Consider the following 18,636-nt stretch of genomic DNA (forward strand, 5'->3'; position numbering starts at 1 on the left):
TTTTGAGAACTTTTGTTATGATTAAAATACCGCACGTGGGTCATGTTGCGTTTTCCATGAAATTTCAGCATAACCCTCTCAATGGACTCTAAAACATCTATGACAGCATTAGTGAGTTTAAGCAAGCCATTAGTCTGTAGATTAAAAGTAAGAGTCCTTAAACTATATAACTGATGACACTCTGTCATCCTAGTTTTTCTTAGGCATTTTTATGTCATTTTGGGTCATATTCATTGCAATGCATGGAGTTATAAGCTACAAAAGGAAAGAAATTGAAGATTTTGAAAACTGGAAATCGGCCACCGATTTGTAAAATCGGCCACCGATTTTTGCTGCAGTTTTAGGCCATCAGCTACGGAAAAAATCGGCCACCGATAAGGGAAAATCGGCCACCGATTTTGGCACTTCTGGCACGCATTTTGGAAAATCGGCCACCGATTTCTGGAGCACGATGGCCGATTTTTAGCTTCTTATAAATAGAAAAGAGGTGTTTCTGAATAAGGATCACGATTTTTGGAGATCAAAATGCCTAGAAACACATAGGAGAGCGATTTGGAGCAACTTGGAACATCATTGAAGGAGTTTTAACAAGGTTTATTCATGAATTCATCTTGTAATTCTTCTTTTATTGTGTATTGCTCAATTATGTGTAACTAAACCCTCCATTGTTGGGGATGAATAGACCTAGATGAACATGTTTGTTATGACCTAGTTTATTTTATTGATTGAAATTCACATGATTGTTTCTCTTATTTCCGTTCTTAATGCTTTTTATTGTGTCGGCCGCCTTTAAATTGATTTACGGTTTATTTTGTGATACGGAAGTGGAATTGATATATGCTTTGAAATAAGAGATCCTTGCCTTTGTAATCTAGGAATAGATACAAACCCTTGGAATCATTAAGAGAATTCTTGTTTGTTAATGCTTAACCCTAATCTTCAAAGTCACTAAGGAATTAGGTCTTTAGTTTAGGTTTAAAGTTTTTGTCACTAAGGAATTAGGGCAAGAATAAATTAGATAATTCGGTAACAATCATATGAGTCGATTCAATAGTTGAGACTAAGTTATTAGCATTTCATGGTCATCTAGTGAAATTCATCCCTAGCATCTTTCTCCAATTAATCTTAATCACTTTACTTTCCGTTATTTTCATTATTGCACTAAAAACAAATCTCGTACCTTTTTGTTCAATTAAAGTCTTAAATACAATTCGATAGTATAACGCGATCCTCGAGTTCGACACTCGGTCTTACCGTTTTAACTTTACTACTTGAACGGTTTCGTACACTTGCGAAATACGCCATCAAGTTTTTGGCGCCGTTGCCGGGGATTGCCAAATCACTATTGAATTTTATTTTCTTAATTGAAATTTTTTGCTCTGCAACAAAATTTTTACTTGCTTTTTATTTTAATTATTGTTCAATCTCTTATTACTTACTATCTGTCTAATCTTGTATGCGAGGCCAGCCCTCAGCTGAACTTCTCTTTGTTCCAGAGATTGAAAAAACTTGCCGAGCCAATCGGAAAGAAGCAAAACTCAGGAAACTCAGAGAAAAGGAAGAAGCGAGTAAAGTGGAGATTGACACGGACGAAGAGGTAGTCGAAGTAAGTGTAGAGATGGAGGGAACACCAGGGCCACAGCCCCAACCTGCAGAAAGACTTCTAGGAGACTATGGGGCCCGTGACAGAAACCGAAACAGGTTGACCATCACAAATCAGCCTGTGACGGTGGACAAGTTTGAAATCAATCCCGGTCAATTGCGGGAGTTGAAGGAGAATCAGTATGCTGGAAAGTACAATGAAGATGCCAACAAGCACTTGAAGAGTTTCTTGATACTCTGTGAGACAGCAAAAGTGCAAGGGCACTCTGAGGAAGCAAAAAGATTGAGACTGTTCCCGTTCACTTTAACTGATGATGCATATGAGTGGTTTGATTCCTTACCGGCTGGTAGCATAACAACTTGGAATGAGATGGAAGACAAGTTCTTGGAGCAATTCTTTCCTACAGCTCTGTTTGTGAGAAGGCGACAAGACATTTCCAGTTTCCAACAGAAAGAGGGAGAGTCCTTGGGAGAAGCTTATAAAAGATACAAGAAGCTACTATCAGCATGTCCCGAGCACAACTTTGATACTACTGTTCAGATGCAGATATTCTGTAATGGTCTACGTTTGGCTACTAGACAAGTTCTTGATACAGCTTCTGGTGGTTCCATAAATTTCAAAACCGCCTCTCAAATAATCAAGGTCATTGAAGCTGTTGCACTTAATGAACAAATGGAGATGTATGATAGAACTGGTGGTACAAGGGGAGGACTCATAGATCTGAATCAACTTGAGCTCAAAAATGCTCAAAGCATACTAACTGGTAAGCAGATTCAAGATGCAGTAGCTGCTGAAGTATCAAAGAAAATGGCAGCACTTAACTTAACTCAACCCCAAGTTGCTTCGGTGAATCAAATGAACACTGTCAAATGTGATTGGTGTGCTGGCCCTCATTTCACTATGCATTGTGATGTGCCCATGGACGCAACCCAAGTAGAAATGGTGAACTACCTCAGCAGTCAAGGGAACCAGGTTAGAAATAACCCTTTTGCAAATACATACAATCCAGGCTGGAGGAACCATCCAAATTTCTCATGGAAAAATCAACAAGGTGGTTCTCAAAATCAACAACAAGGGGGTTATCAAGGAGGTCCATCAAACCAAGCTCCAAAAAAGGCGGATTGGGAGTTAGCAATTGAAGCAATGGCTACCAACATGAATTCCTTAGCTCAAGAAACCAGAGAGGCTCAAAAGAATACAAGGGCTTCGATCAAAAATCTTGAAACTCAAGTTGGGCAAATTGCTCAACAACTCACTCAAAGAGCTCCAGGAACCCTTCCAAGCAACACTGTTATCAATCCAAGGGATCATGAAAATGTGAACATGGTTACCACAAGAAGCATGAAGAAGGATGAATCACTATCATCTCAAGCTAAACATGATGAAGGTGACTCATCTCCTGAACTAATTGAAGTGGAGCTTGAGGTGCATGATACTGGTGTTACTAAAGTTGTTGAAGAGCCTGAAAAGAAAAAGAAAGATGAGGCTCCAAAGCCACAAATCAAGCTGCCTTACCCTCAAAGGGTGAAGAAAGAAAAAGATGAAAAGTGCTTTGCAAAGTTCATTGAGATGTTCAAGAAGCTACAAATCAACATTCCTTTTGCTGAAGCTATCCAACAAATGCCTTCATATGCAAAGTTCATGAAAGACATCCTTTCAAGAAAGAGAACAATCGATGATGAAGATGTGATGCTCACCGAGCAATGTAGTGCGGTCTTGCAAAGAAAAATTCCAAGGAAACTAAAAGACCCCGGGAGTGTCACTATTCCTTGTACAATTGGGGATAGAACTTTTAAGAAGGCGTTGATTGATCTTGGAGCTAGTGTGAGCTTGATGCCGTTGTCCATATATAAGAAGTTGGGCATTGGAAGGGTACGAGACACAAGGATGACTCTACAGTTTGCAGATAAGTCTTACAAATTCCCCTATGGCATAGTTGAAGATGTTCTTGTGAAAGTTGATAAATTCATCTTCCCGGTAGATTTTGTCGTTCTTGAGATGGAAGAAGATGATGATATTCCTTTGATACTAGGAAGACCGTTCTTGCAAACCGGAAGGTGTTTAATTGACATGGAAGATGGCACTTTAACGTTGAAATTCTTTGATGAGGTGGTGAAGTTGAATGTTCTTAAAGCTATGAAGCACCCCGAAGAGAAAGAAAAATGCTATAGGGTCGACATGATCAAATCCTTTGTGAAAGAAAAGCTCCAAAAAGAGATACCAGCCCTACCACTTGAAAGAGTCTTAAGCTTGCCACCAGAAATTGCACAAGAAAGTGAGGATCCTAAAGAAGGTGAAGTCTTAGCTATGTTGGAGGCCTCTCCATCCCACAACCGTCGCACCCCTACTAGGTGGGAGGAACTTCATCCTCAAGACGAAGTTGTGGAGAAATCAAAAGAAGCACCGATAGTTGAACTCAAACAATTACCTTCTCACTTGAAGTATGTGTTCCTTGGTGAGAAAGAGAAGTACCCAGCCATTATTAGCTCTAACTTGAGCAAACTTGAAGAAGAAAAATTGTTAAGGGTGCTTAGAATGTACAAGGGTGCTTTGGGTTGGTCTATTGAGGATTTGAAAGGCATAAGTCCTACTTTCTGCATGCATAAAATATTGATGGAGGATAACTTCAAGCCGGTGGTGCAGCCATTACGAAGACTAAATCCAGCCATGAAAGAGGTGATTAGAAAGGAGGTGGTGAAGTTACTTGAAGCTGGTATCATTTATCCCATTTCTGACAGTTCATGGGTGAGTCCCGTCCAAGTTGTTCCTAAAAAGGGTGGGACTACCGTGGTTACAAATAAGAAGAATGAGCTGATCCCAACACGTACAGTCACCAGGTGGAGAGTTTGTATTGACTACAGAAGGCTGAACACTGCAACCAGGAAGGATCACTTCCCACTACCTTTCATTGATCAAATGCTTGAGAGGTTAGCGGGTCATGAGTACTACTGCTTCTTGGACGGCTACTCCGGGTATAATCAGATTGCGGTGGCACCTGAAGATCAAGAGAAAACTGCTTTCACATGTCCTTATGGGATATTTGCTTACAGGAGGATGCCATTTGGGCTATGCAATGCCCCTGCCACGTTTCAAAGGTGTGTTATGTCCATATTCTCCGATATGCTTGAAAAACATATTGAGGTTTTTATGGACGATTTCTCTGTCTTTGGCTCTTCTTTTGATAATTGTTTGCATAATTTATCTCTTGTATTGGAAAGATGTCAAAAAACTAATTTAGTCCTAAACTGGGAAAAATGCCATTTCATGGTGAGAGAAGGAATTGTTTTGGGTCACCGAATCTCCCACAAGGGGATAGAGGTTGACCAAGCAAAAATTGAAGTAATAGAAAAACTTCCTCCTCCCACTAATGAGAAAGGCATTAGGAGCTTTTTAGGCCATGCAGGTTTTTATAGGAGGTTCATTAAAGATTTTTCAAAAATAGCAAAACCCCTCACTAACCTGCTTGTCAAAGACATCCCTTTCCAATTCAATGATGAGTGTTTAAAAGCTTTTAACACTTTGAAGCAAAAATTGATCACTGCCCCTATTGTCATTGCACCTGATTGGTCACTACCTTTTGAAATTATGTGTGATGCAAGTGACATAGCTGTTGGGGCAGTGCTTGGTCAAAGAAAAGATAAGTTGTTGCATGTTATCTATTATGCCAGCCATGTTTTGAATCCGGCACGACTTAATTATGCCACCACTGAAAAAGAACTTCTGGCTGTTGTTTATGCTTTTGATAAATTTAGATCTTATTTGTTAGGGTCTAAAGTTATTGTTTACACTGACCATGCTGCACTAAGGTATTTGTTTTCTAAGCAGGAATCTAAGCCAAGGCTACTTAGGTGGATACTTTTGTTACAGGAATTTGATTTAGAGATCCGTGACAAGAAAGGGTCGGAGAACACGGTGGCCGACCATCTTTCTCGCCTGGAGAAGATGGATGAAACAGAGGAGGAGAGGCCTATCAAGGACCTCTTTGCTGATGAGCACATCTTAGCTGTTACGATGGTGCCGTGGTTCGCGGACTTTGCGAACTACATGGTGGGTAAGATTATTCCTCTTGACTTTAACTCCCAACAACGTAAGAAATTCCTACATGACTGCAAGTCGTATGTGTGGGATGAACCATTTTTGTATAAAAGGGGGGTTGATGGGTTGTTAAGAAGGTGTGTCCCCGAAGATGAACAAGAAAAGGTGTTGTGGCACTGCCATGACTCCAGCTATGGGGGACACTTTAGTGGGGATAGGACTGCTGCAAAGGTCCTACAATCAGGCCTGTTTTGGCCTACTTTGTTCAAAGATGCCTTCACCTATGTTAAGAAATGTGACCGCTGCCAACGCACAGGAAATATTTCAAAAAGAAACGAGATGCCACAAAATCCTGTGTTAGAAGTGGAAATCTTTGATGTATGGGGAATTGATTTCATGGGACCATTCCCATCCTCATGCTCAAAGATGTACATTTTGGTGGCAGTGGACTACGTTTCTAAGTGGGTAGAAGCAATGGCCACGCAAACCAATGATGCTCAAGTAGTGGTTGCCTTTCTTAAGAAAAATATTTTTTCACGCTTTGGGGTACCTAGAGCGTTAATTAGTGATGAAGGCACCCACTTCCTCAATTGAAAGATGGAGGCGTTGTTGAAAAAGTACAATGTGCATCATCGGATTGCCACACCGTATCACCCTCAAACAAGTGGCCAGGTGGAAGTATCAAATAGGCAAATCAAGCAAATTCTTGAAAAAACAGTGAACTCGTCCCGAAAGGATTGGTCACTAAAGCTTGATGATGCCTTGTGGGCATATAGAACAGCATTCAAAACTCCGATAGGTATGTCTCCTTTTCAAATTGTCTATGGAAAATCTTGTCACTTACCTTTGGAACTTGAACACAAAGCATTATGGGCCACCAAATTCCTGAATTTTGATCTTACCAAAGCAGGTGAATCCAGAATTCTTCAACTTCATGAGTTGGATGAATTCCGGAATTACGCTTATGAAAATGCCAAAATTTTTAAAGAAAAAACAAAGAAATGGCATGATAAAAAGATTCAAAATAGGGAATTTTGGGAAGGGCAATTGGTTTTACTTTTTAATTCCAGGTTGAGACTGTTTCCTGGGAAGCTGAAATCAAGATGGTCCGGTCCATTTAAAGTGGTGAAAGTTTATCCCTACGGTGCCATTGAGGTGAAGGATCCAGACTCTGATAGAACTTTCAAAGTGAATGGGCAGAGACTCAAACCATACTATGGGGGAGAGTCAGAGCGTCCAACAGAGTCCATCCCGCTGCATTCCACTTGAAGGAAGAGAAGTGGACCGTCAAGCTTAGGACGTTAAACCAGCGCTGAGTGGGAGGCAACCCACTGGATTCGAATAGGTATAATTTTTACATTTCAGTCTAAAAAAAAAAAAAGGGTCAAAATCGGCGGCCGACCCTCCAAAATCGGTGGCCGATTTTGTATCGCAAAATTCAAAAAAAAAAAAAGGAGGAAATCGGCGCCCGACCCCCACACAGTCGGCGCCCGATTTCGGGATGCAGGAGAGGCGTTTGCCTCGGAAAAAATCGGCGCCCGACCTCCCCAAAGTCGGCGCCCGATTTTGCTTAAGCAAGGCCATATGTTGGCCGATTTTTCCCCTCCTTTACATAAGTTTCAACTCTTTCTTCTTCATTCCCAACTTCCACAAGTAGTGTTACCATGCCAAAATTGCTCTAGGAACCCACAACATCTCTTGGTTCATCTTCATCTTCCTCATTCTCACTTACCCACATCACAAATCTACACTTAAACTTCATCTTCAACCTTTCTCTACACCCACCATCTCTAACTTCACCAATCTTAATCCCTAACCTCACAAACACCATTACCCATTATCCTAAACTTTCATAAACCATTCACAACACAACAAATTCACCACAAAGCATCATCAACATTAAACCCACAAACATTTTACCAACAAATTCTACCCAAATCCCATCAATTTCATCAAACCCTAACTCTATCCCCAATTTCATATCCTAAATTCACATACCCATTTCCCAATTCAAACAACAACCATGGCCAAAAATAAAAACCAAGCTCAAGAACCCACCACAAAGAGAACTAGAGGAAAAAGATCTACCGGAACTTCTTCTCAACAACCACCTAGCCCACCACAACCTCAACCACCCATCCAACCACCATACCAAAGGTTTGTTTCGGAGATTGCGGAGGAAAGATATAATTTGATTAAGAAGAGGGGTTTCAACAAAGAAAGGGGTATTGCTATGGATAAGTTAACAAAACACCCTGTTTTTGTGTGGCAAATTGAAGCTAGAAAGTGGGAAGGAATTGTGAACATGGTAACCGAGGAGAGTAATGCGAGCATTGCCTTAGAATTCTTGGCAAATGCATTTGTTCAGAAAAATGGGTACACTTATGTGCGTGGGAAGAAGGTTAGTTATTGTAAGAGGAACATTCAGCGAGTGCTGGGTTTGAGGGACGTGGAGAAGTGTGATGTTGAGTATCGGAAGCAGGTCTATGGTACTTTCCGAAGTCGAAGTGACTGGGATGGGTTGCTTGAAGGGTTGATGAGAGACGGGAAGGGATGGATAGGACCAGTGGTTAGACCTCAGAGGATTAACACTGTTGATTTGCTGCCAGAGTACAAGACGTGGGCTTCGTTTATCTTGACTGTCATTGAGCAAACTTCGTCAACAGCTGAGATGATACGAGACCGGGTAATTATTTTACTTGCTATGATTGCTGATGATGAGATAGATGTTGCTGGATTGATGACTGATAGTTTGTGGAAGCTGATTAGCACTGATAAGAACACTTTAGGACATTGTTGTTTGATTAATAGACTATGTCAGGAAGCTCAGGTTCCGGTCGAACCCACTGATGTGTATGTGAGGTCTTTGAGGCCTATATCTGATCATGTGTTAGAAGGCTTTGAGAAAGAACAGGAAGCTTATGATCGGAAGTTTAGGGAGGCGGAAGAGCATCAGGCTATGGAGCAGGATCACATCACACAGGTGCCTCCACAACAGGTGCCACTACCACAGATGCAGCAGCAGGGTCTTCCACCTTATTTCATGGAGTATACCTATGCCATGGCCAACTGGGCCCAAGACATTTCTTCCAGAGATAGGATGCCGCCACCAGCATTCCCTCAGCCTTTCTACGAGGCAACTGAGCATTACTGCCAGAGTGCTACTGCAAGAACTAATGCTTATGACAGGTTTGCTAGCCCACTAGAGATGGAGAACTATTTTGCTGAAGAGAGGCAGCTGGGACTCAGAGCGGAGGAGCGAATTAGAGCGGAGTACTTTCGGATTCAAGCTGAGAGGAATCCGGGGGCAGACTCACAGCCTCTCTACTATCCATTTCCACCTTCAGGACCAGGAGGGTCCTCAGGAGCACGACAGTGATTTGGGCACCTTGTCTAGCCCAAACAGTTACTATTTTATCGCTTTCAGTATTTCTATTTTGTTATGTCATTTAGTACTTTGTTTCAGTTGTATTTTGATTTGAACTTGAGTAGTGTCCCTTATTTGTACTTGTTCTTGAACTTGTTTATTATCAACGAATTTGTTTGTTTCAGGTGACCTATTCCAGTTTAGTAACAGTGAGTTGATGAAATGATATCCTGAAAGTTCAAACGAAGGAGTGACTTGGTTTTTAAAGGCGAAGTGTACGGCGTTGCTAGGTAGTCACAACTCCCAGAAATCTCAGCCATAAGGTTCATTGCCAAACTTTGTTTTTCAATTTACTTATATGATAGAGTAGATTTCCATGCAACTACATTTCTAGAACTTGCATTGTTTCTCTACTGTTGATTGGTCTTTGTCATTTACACACTGAGGCAAAAGTGCTTGGTCATGTGAGCCTTTTTGAAGCCTACCCTATTTTGTTTACTTTTGCTTTATCCATTTGAAGCCAATTTGAGCCAGTAGGTTTAGAACTTTTTGTTCGGTGACAAACTACAAATGAAGCCTAGAGCCTTTTAGGATGATTAACCCGAAATTTTAATTTTGAGTTAGGCTATGTAGAATGTTGCTAAATGATAAGTTTGGGGTTGCCTTTGGAATTTGCAACCCAATAAGTTTGGGGTGGGGGTACTAGAGAACAAGAAAGAAAGAAAAAGGATGAAAAAAAAAATACACACAAAATGGTGTATCGAAAAAAGAAAAATTTTGAAAAAAAAAAAAATGAAAAGAAAAAAAAAAGATGAAAAGTGAAAAAGGGACACACAATGCTATATCCGAGTGAACTTCAAACTCGAAGTGTCCCAAGTTTTGAAAATGTTCTCTAGGTACCTAAAATTTTGGGAATTGGGGGATTGAATTTTGTTTATCACTTGTAGGAATGCCTAACTCAAATTTTGTGTAGCCTACTTATCCAAATATATCCCACCTTTTACCTAAGCCCCGTTACAACCCTAAAGACCTCAAAAGTGTGTAATGACTTTGACTTTGATTGATGTTTAGAAACTTTTCAAGCGTATGGTAATATGTAGACCTGCATGTCGACTGGTAGAACCCTATTTCATATGTTTGCGTGAAGTTGTGAATCGGTGGATGCGAACAAGTCAAACTAGCTCATCTTTAGCTAGAGGAGATTGAACTTTTGGGTACTATCATTTCATCAGGTACCTGTTATTTTACTGTCGTTTGTCACCGTTGCAAGTAAATTCCTTGAAGACAAGGAATAGTTCAAGTTTGGGGTTGTGATGACACTCTGTCATCCTAGTTTTTCTTAGGCATTTTTATGTCATTTTGGGTCATTCATTGCAATGCATGGAGTTATAAGCTACAAAAGGAAAGAAATTGAAGATTTTGAAAACTGGAAATCGGCCACCGATTTGTAAAATCGGCCACCGATTTTTGCTGCAGTTTTAGGCCATCAGCTACGGAAAAAATCGGCCACCGATAAGGGAAAATCGGCCACCGATTTTGGCACTTCTGGCACGCATTTTGGAAAATCGGCCACCGATTTCTGGAGCACGGTGGCCGATTTTTAGCTTCTTATAAATAGAAAAGAGGTGTTTCTGAATAAGGATCACGATTTTTGGAGATCAAAAGGCCTAGAAACACATAGGAGAGCGATTTGGAGCAACTTGGAACATCATTGAAGGAGTTTTAACAAGGTTTATTCATGAATTCATCTTGTAATTCTTCTTTTATTGTGTATTGCTCAATTATGTGTAACTAAACCCTCCATTGTTGGGGATGAATAGACCTAGATGAACATGTTTGTTATGACCTAGTTTATTTTATTGATTGAAATTCACATGATTGTTTCTCTTATTTCCGTTCTTAATGCTTTTTATTGTGTCGGCCGCCTTTAAATTGATTTACGGTTTATTTTGTGATACGGAAGTGGAATTGATAAATGCTTTGAAATAAGAGATCATTGCCTTTGTAATCTAGGAATAGATACAAACCCTTGGAATCATTAAGAGAATTCTTGTTCGTTAATGCTTAACCCTAATCTTCAAAGTCACTAAGGAATTAGGTCTTTAGTTTAGGTTTAAAGTTTTTGTCACTAAGGAATTAGGGCAAGAATAAATTAGATAATTCGGTAACAATCATATGAGTCGATTCAATAGTTGAGACTAAGTTATTAGCATTTCATGGTCATCTAGTGAAATTCATCCCTAGCATCTTTCTCCAATTAATCTTAATCACTTTACTTTCCGTTATTTTCATTATTGCACTAAAAACAAATCTCGTACCTTTTTGTTCAATTAAAGTCTTAAATACAATTCGATAGTATAACGCGATCCTCGAGTTCGACACTCGGTCTTACCGTTTTAACTTTACTACTTGAACGGTTTCGTACACTTGCGAAATACGCCATCAATAACTAAATGTGGAAGTGTGTTTAGGTATAAATAGAAATGATTACCTTAAGAAAATGGCGAGTCTAAAACATGAACTTGTTATAGTGGTGTAAGACAATAGAAGGTAGTAACGATGAAACTATATATGAAGATAGGACCCTAAATTTAATGAGCCTAAAAGAATAGGTGGAAAACATTATGAGAAATGACGAATGGAGTGAAAAATATCTTAAGTTTTAGAGCGAAGAGAAAGACATGTCACTAGAGCGAAGAGTAGAATATGTAGAAGGTGAAGAAGATAAGTCAATATATTTAGATGCTATGTGAAGGGATAAGACAAAGGTAATTGGAAATATAAAGGCGTAAATTAGTGTAGGGGATAATTTTAGGAATAATGATATTGGTGAAGTAATGACCTTAGGTTAAAATAAAATGAGTGTGGTCGATTTAAGAGGGTATATGATGTTGAGAGAATAGTTAGGACATTAAAATATAAAGGAGTTTTGGTTGTAAGTGTAAGATGTTGTAAAAGGTAATAATGGTGGGGCAAAACTTTAAACTAGGATTGAAGAATAGCGTATCGATAATAAAATGAAGTGCGCAATAAATGAAGGTATCAAATGATGAGTATAGAAATTAATGATGATGTCGAATTAATGACGAAAATAACGATGTTGTATGATGTTGATCAATGATGACGTAACTCTTGCCTATAATGTTGAGTAATGAAGAAACTATAATGTTGAATAATGTTGATTAACAATGACGTAAATGTTGAGTCTGACAAATGAAATTCTGTAGTAATTGTGAGTTGTTGATGATGTGCTATATGTAGTATTTAGAGAGTCTCACCTCATGAATCATATCATATTTAGGACCATGTTGAATGACGAATGTTGTATGTATGTTCAGTAACATAACTCTGACATACAAATGTTGATTAGGATGTATGTATGCTCAGTAACATAACTCTGACATACAAATGTTGATTAGAAACTGGTACCGGGATGCATATAGGTCTAGGAACGAAGTGCATTTGCATGTGTCTCATGTTAGGTGTATATGAAGTATTTGTGATATATGTGGTATATGTGACATGTGTTAATATTGATGTATTGTGAGTGATATGTGCATTTCTTTAATGTTTAAAAATGAAAAATATTGATAATGATGATGTGTTAATGATGTTGTATAATCTGATGAAGAATTATGAATATGTTGTATATGATGATATATGATGTTATGCCTATTTATATGTATCCCAATATATGTTATGATGAATATTCTCACCCCTTTGTTGTTGTTTTGTATTATGGTGTCTGTACTCTTGGGGTACAGACACTTAGGACGAGGAGCTCTAGTATCGGGACGTTTAGAAGGTGGCGACGGAGATATACTTCCGTAGCTATTATCTAATTATTTATGTAGTCGAACAATCACGTGCTCTGATCTGTAACACTAGGGTTGGGGTCAAACATTGAATGTTTAATTTTAGGAAGTTTAAGTATTTGAAATCCTTATGACATTTTCCACAATGACGATCGAGAATCAGACTCGTTTATTTTTTTAAAATATTTTTGAACTAATTTCCGCATTCTGAAATATGACGTATTAATTATTATGAGAATGAAAGATTGATGAGTATGTGTAACATCCTTTTTGTTTAAATTTATTCATATTATTTATTAAATTAACGTTGGGAATTAGGGTGTTACAGGACAAACAATAGCTGGACCTGGAACTTATGCATTAAAGTCTCAGAACTCAGCGCAGAAGGGAGGCTGCAGCTCACAGATTGCAGAATCTGTTGCATGAAATTAAGCCAAACATGCTGATTAGGGATGAAATGATTTGGATGCTCGACCGAATAAATGGTTTTACGGTTAAATCGTGCTACAAAGAGATAAATTCAACCTATAATCAAACTAACATGGAAGGAAACTTGAGAAAGGCAGTCATGGCTGTTTCGAAAACAAAGGTACCGTCAAAAATTCAAGTGCATGGCTGGAGACTTTTGTTGGGGAGATTGCCAACACGAGATGAACTGTGTAAGAGAGGCATTTTAAATGGAGCACACAACTTAGGTTGTCCATTATGCTGCCAAGCTGCAGAATCGGGAGCACATATGAGTTTCTCATGTACATTTTCAAAGGAGGTATGGAGAAAAGTGGGAAGTTGGCTAGGTATCTCATTGATATTTAATTGTGTCGGAGAAGAACACTTTGTTCAATTTAGAAGGTTGATGAAGGGGAGAATTCACAAAAAATGGAAAAACTTGATATGGCTGGCTACTACTTGGTGCTTATGGTTAATGAGAAATGATATCCTGTTTAAAGGTAGGGTAGGAGATGTATCTGTTGTTATTGATAGTATAAAAACATTATCATGGGTTTGGTTTTCAGCTAGAAATGAAGCCAAAACATGCTTTAATTTCCCCTCGTGGTGTAATAACCCTTTGGCATGTCTTCAAAGTGGCTAACACTATTTTGTTGTAATGGGATTGAGTACCCCTAGTACTCCCATTAATGAATTTGCTTATCAAAAAAAAAAAAAAAAAACTCTCAGTGTTTTTGTCTATCTCTTTTGTGTATCTCTACAGCAGTCATGAAATTTAATGAAGTCTTTGCGTAACATATGAGATTTGAATTGGAAGCAAAAATTGATAGTCTTTTTTTTTCTTATATTTTAGGATAAAGAAAATGAGTTTTTTTTACTTATATTATGGGACGGAGGGAGTATATGTTAACTTGGATGTTAAATTTGATGGAAAAAATTACATGCTTGACACTTTTGTCATCTACTCCCTCCGTCCCAAATTATAAGCAAAGAAAAAAAAAATCACACTTATTAAGAAAACTAAAATATAAAAATTTGGAGTATAGTTTTTTGTGTTTTCTTTGGAAAAAGTTTTATAGGAAGATGTAAAAACAATTTTCATTGACTATTGGTTATGGAAAAAATGAAAGAGAGAGAAAATTGAATGTAATTTGCATTTAATTTTATGAGAATAAACAAAAGTTTTTCTTGGAAAAGAGATTTAAAAAAAAAAAACAAGATTAAATAGGATAAAAGTTTGTCTTTTTTGCTTATATTTTGGGATAAAGAAAATGAGTTTTTTTTTTTCTTATATTATGGGACGGAGGGAGTATTGTTGCTACCGCTGCTACTAAAATGGGAGTATATGTTAACTTGGATTTTAAATTTGATGGAAAAAATTACATGGTTGAAACTTTTGTCATCTACTTATATATGTCTTGTAAATATGAATAAGTTGGAAAGATCAAGAAGACTATACTCTTTAGATCTTCAAACCTGTGGATAGGAGGACACGTGAATGAAAGTTGATGTTTTTCACTTCAAACCCATCGGTAGTGGTTTTCTCTTGAGGTGAGTTTCAGTTTTGCAATTCCTAAATATTAGATGTTTGCAAATTCAGTTAGTTAGAGAAACCCTAGCTAGTTTAGTGGTAACTACCTTGGTTAACTTGTAAGCCAAGTAAGCTAGTTTGTTATGGGAGTTAGTTGCATATCTCTATGTATATAAACTCTAATGCTTTGTAAATAGACTACATTCAATTACTATCAAAAAACAAGTTTATTTAATCTCAATTCTCTCTCAATTTCTCTAAGAACCCTATATCTTATAAACAAGTTTACACACATTATTACACTTTGTTCTATCACTAAAAATCTGACTATCTAGCAAATATTTTAGATTAAGTATATATTATTAAATCATGTTTAGATGGAGTAACAACTACCAAATAAAATAACAACTACCATTTCTCATTTTAAAAAAAAAAACATTTATATGCCCAGGTATTAGAAATTATATTATATGATATAATCATAAACTAGTTCAGGTTTATAAGTTTTAGTTAAAAAAAATTATTTTGGAGAGTCTTAGTTTTAGGCTGTGTCTGTTTTAATTAAAAAAAAAAATAGATTTTGTGTTAGGAAAATCAAGAGTTTTTTTTATAGATTTAATAAAGATTTTGAAGCTATTTGTGTTTTTTTACTACCAAAAAATCACTTTTTATAAAAAATTAGTTTATGTGTTACCTCATTGTTTTTGAAAAACTAGATTTTGAAAAAAAGCTAATCCTAACAGCTTTTGATTTTAGAGTCAAAATAGATTGTTTTTTTCATCAAATAAATTTTTAACAATCCTAAACAAACACTTAAAAATGACAAAAGTGGTTTTTTTAGATTTTTTTTTTCTAAAAAAATCTTAAACAGACCCTTAGACCTAAATGAAAATATATTTGACCATACTACGGAACTCTAATTACAAGGGGTCTGTTTTCCTATGAGCTAGAAGATTAAGACAAAAATTTAAACATAATCTAGCTTGTAATTAAAATCTGGAAAAAACTATAAGGCTATTGTTATAGTTATACATAAACCAAAACAACAACAATAGAAGATGGTCCCAAAGAAAAGACTTCCCTGTCTAATTGACAATTAATACATTTATTTTTAAGGATAATGCTATGTTTAGCAAATAAATTATCCCCATTTTCAAGGACATATATTAGCAACAAATCAAAAACTTCTTCCTTCAGCTTCCATTTTCATCATTAATTGAAATGATATCCCCTTTTATTGCAAAGTGGGCATACATTCTTAACAGCTAGGAGCCAGTCTTTAATGCAACTCATGTGAAATCTATGTGCACAGTCCAGTCTTTCAATTTCTTCACCAGCAGCAAAATTTTCCTGACATTACATCAAATTTGTTAGAAAACACATTCATAGTCTTTCGATTTAACGAAAGAGAGTATATAGAATGCGACATAAATTAAAAATGAATTGAAGTAACATGCATTCGTTATGTTAACCTAACGTTAAAAAACCTAATTACCAGACAAATGCAGCATGATTGTGTATTTTCGGGACTGTCATCCCCGAATTCAAGATTCTCACGACGAATATTGGTCATCATTGCTTCTACATTGCGTATCCACCGGTTGGTAAGCTTCTGCATCCACCGCGGCTGTATATATTTTTATTTGTACAGAAGAATTCAATTAAAATCAAGGAATTGATCTAACAATAACTCTTGAATTTGAGCACAAAGAATAAGAAAAAGTACAAAATGAAAGAGACAATGTCGAATATTTATTTGTTTACTACTTAAAAAAATACACTACTATGTTTAATACCTCGTTTTGAGCATGATAATTTGATTGCTGAAGATGGGGTAACACTGGTTGGTTTGGACCATTAATCGGTTGTGGAAGATGGCGTAACACAACATTATAGTAATCTATTGCCGTCCGATCCTGAAAAACTCGTTGGCCAATACCAAATAATTGATTAGAAGTTGATGACTAGAGAAAACTACATTTTGGATAAAGAAATTAATTATGAAGTAATATCATAATCACATATCATATATATGCCTATGTATATGAATTCTCATGTATAAGGTATTTGAATCAAATATAACATAAAGTCAAACTAATTTTCATAAGCTATCCTAAAATGTTTATAGAAATATGATGAAATGTAATTCTATAAAGTCAAATAAGTCAATGCAAACATATCTTAAATACTATCAAGATAACTTTAAAAACAACTAGTCAATAAGCACTTTATAGCTTTGTAAGTATGGATCTCTTAGGCATGTTATTGCACGAGTAACGAACAAATTATCAAATCAATAATATATATATATATATATATATATATATATATATATATATATATATATATATATATAATATAAAAAACGCATATATATAGTTATATGAAAATATACCTGCGACCTTAAAGGTTGATTGGAGCTTTGACGTCCCCAGGCAATTTGGACCTGTAATACACGAAAACTAGTGATGAAGATGAAATGATGATCCCATCAAAAAAGAGTCAAACTTTAAGTATCAACCCTAATTAGTAAATCAAACATAATCCAATTCCTTTTTCTTAAACTACAACTATTAATTAGGTTGTAATTATAAAATATAATCCAAGATTCAAATAAATACATGCCAAAAACAAATTCCCATGAATTTACTTTAGAAGATTATAAATAAATATTAATCATACGTACCATATACTCCATCGTTTCTCTCACTTTAGGATCAGGAACATAAATTCGTCGTAGCTCAACATTTCCATTAATTGTTACTTGTTGTTCAACAATCTGACCAACTGGAATCTTTGCAGTTTCAACTGACTTACGCATGTGACGAAGACGTTCTCTTTCAGCCCTTTTTGTTGTCTCACGTAGATATTTGAAGACTGGATCATCTTCAAATAACTCTGGGTACATAGTTGGTAGGTTCCTATTTTGGAAGTTGCTTGAAGAACTATCCCCTTCAGTTTGACCTAGAGACATCATAATGTTTTTTTTTTTTTTTTTCAGCCAAATGATTAACAATGCAAGCATATCATATACAGTAGAAACTCTATAAATTAATAATGTTAGGACCGGAGAAATTTATTAATTTAGAGAGTTATTAATTTATCGATAAATTAATAATTATTAATTTAAAGAGTTTTTAAGTAATTATACTGTACATACCAAACAAAAAGGCAAATTAGTCTATGCCTCTTAGAATTACGTTGCAACGAACCTTGAGACTCAACGTAAATTAGTAAATACTGTGTTCATATACATTGGAAATCAACAATGACTTTTGAAGTACAATAAATGTAAACAAGAGGAGCAAATGTGTTCAATAGAGTGTAATATTTTTTTTTTTTTTTCAGTTTCTATGAATTATTAATTTATGATTTTCTTGGGACCGAAAATTATAAAGGGATCTCCCGAAAAATTATTATCTTATTATTTTATCGAGTTTTTCAATTTTTTACATTGGTCCAAGTCGGGACCGGACAAATTTATTATTTTAGAGAGTTTATTAATTTACCGAATATTAATTTAAAGAGTTTCTACTGTATATCACATGAGATCTAATTATAATTCTAAATTTCGGTTCACAATAGTTATATAGATATTTTTACTAAACGATCTCTACCATGGCATTGTAACGGTAATTGTAATATTTAGATTATATATAATATATAGATTTCGTTATAAACATTCACAATATAATTGCGAAAAAAAAATTAGAACCATAAACCTAATTAATTACATGACCCAAAATATTACAATTAAAAAAAATAAGTGATCTCACCTTTAGTGTTCATTGTTGTAAAATACTTTGCTTTAGTCCTCGAGAAGTACGTGTAGCCCACC

General features: G+C 36.3%; 1 protein-coding gene and 1 pseudogene across 1 annotated transcript; one reads left to right on the forward strand and one right to left on the reverse strand.

Moving 5' to 3' along the window:
- The first annotated feature begins 1,288 nt into the window (after window positions 1-1,288).
- On the forward strand, window positions 1,289-6,940 carry LOC146922967 (uncharacterized; annotated as a pseudogene).
- Window positions 6,941-15,878: 8,938 nt separating this feature from the next.
- On the reverse strand, window positions 15,879-17,772 carry LOC146922968 (uncharacterized). Its single transcript, XM_085710867.1, has 5 exons — window positions 17,485-17,772; window positions 17,194-17,244; window positions 16,595-16,714; window positions 16,294-16,425; window positions 15,879-16,148 (listed from the first exon to the last, which is right to left on the reverse strand). Exons 1-5 carry the CDS (start codon window positions 17,770-17,772, stop codon window positions 16,011-16,013), a joined length of 729 nt encoding a protein of 242 aa, XP_085566993.1. The 3' UTR covers window positions 15,879-16,010.
- Between the last annotated feature and the right edge of the window lie 864 nt (window positions 17,773-18,636).

The sequence above is a fragment of the Medicago sativa genome, chromosome 5 (genome assembly GCF_051527215.1).
Source record: "Medicago sativa cultivar Bolivia chromosome 5, Bolivia_mono, whole genome shotgun sequence".
Lineage (NCBI taxonomy): Eukaryota > Viridiplantae > Streptophyta > Magnoliopsida > Fabales > Fabaceae > Medicago > Medicago sativa.

Bases quoted from the DNA above. Each gene is read 5' to 3' on its own strand.
- LOC146922968 (XM_085710867.1), bottom strand. From the start codon at position 17,772: ATGTCTCTAGGTCAAACTGAAGGGGATAGTTCTTCAAGCAACTTCCAA. The intron at 17,245-17,484 runs GTACGTATGATT...CGTGTATTACAG, and splicing joins GAGAAACGATGGAGTATATG to GTCCAAATTGCCTGGGGACG. The intron at 16,426-16,594 runs GTATTAAACATA...AAATATATACAG, and splicing joins ATTATCATGCTCAAAACGAG to CCGCGGTGGATGCAGAAGCT.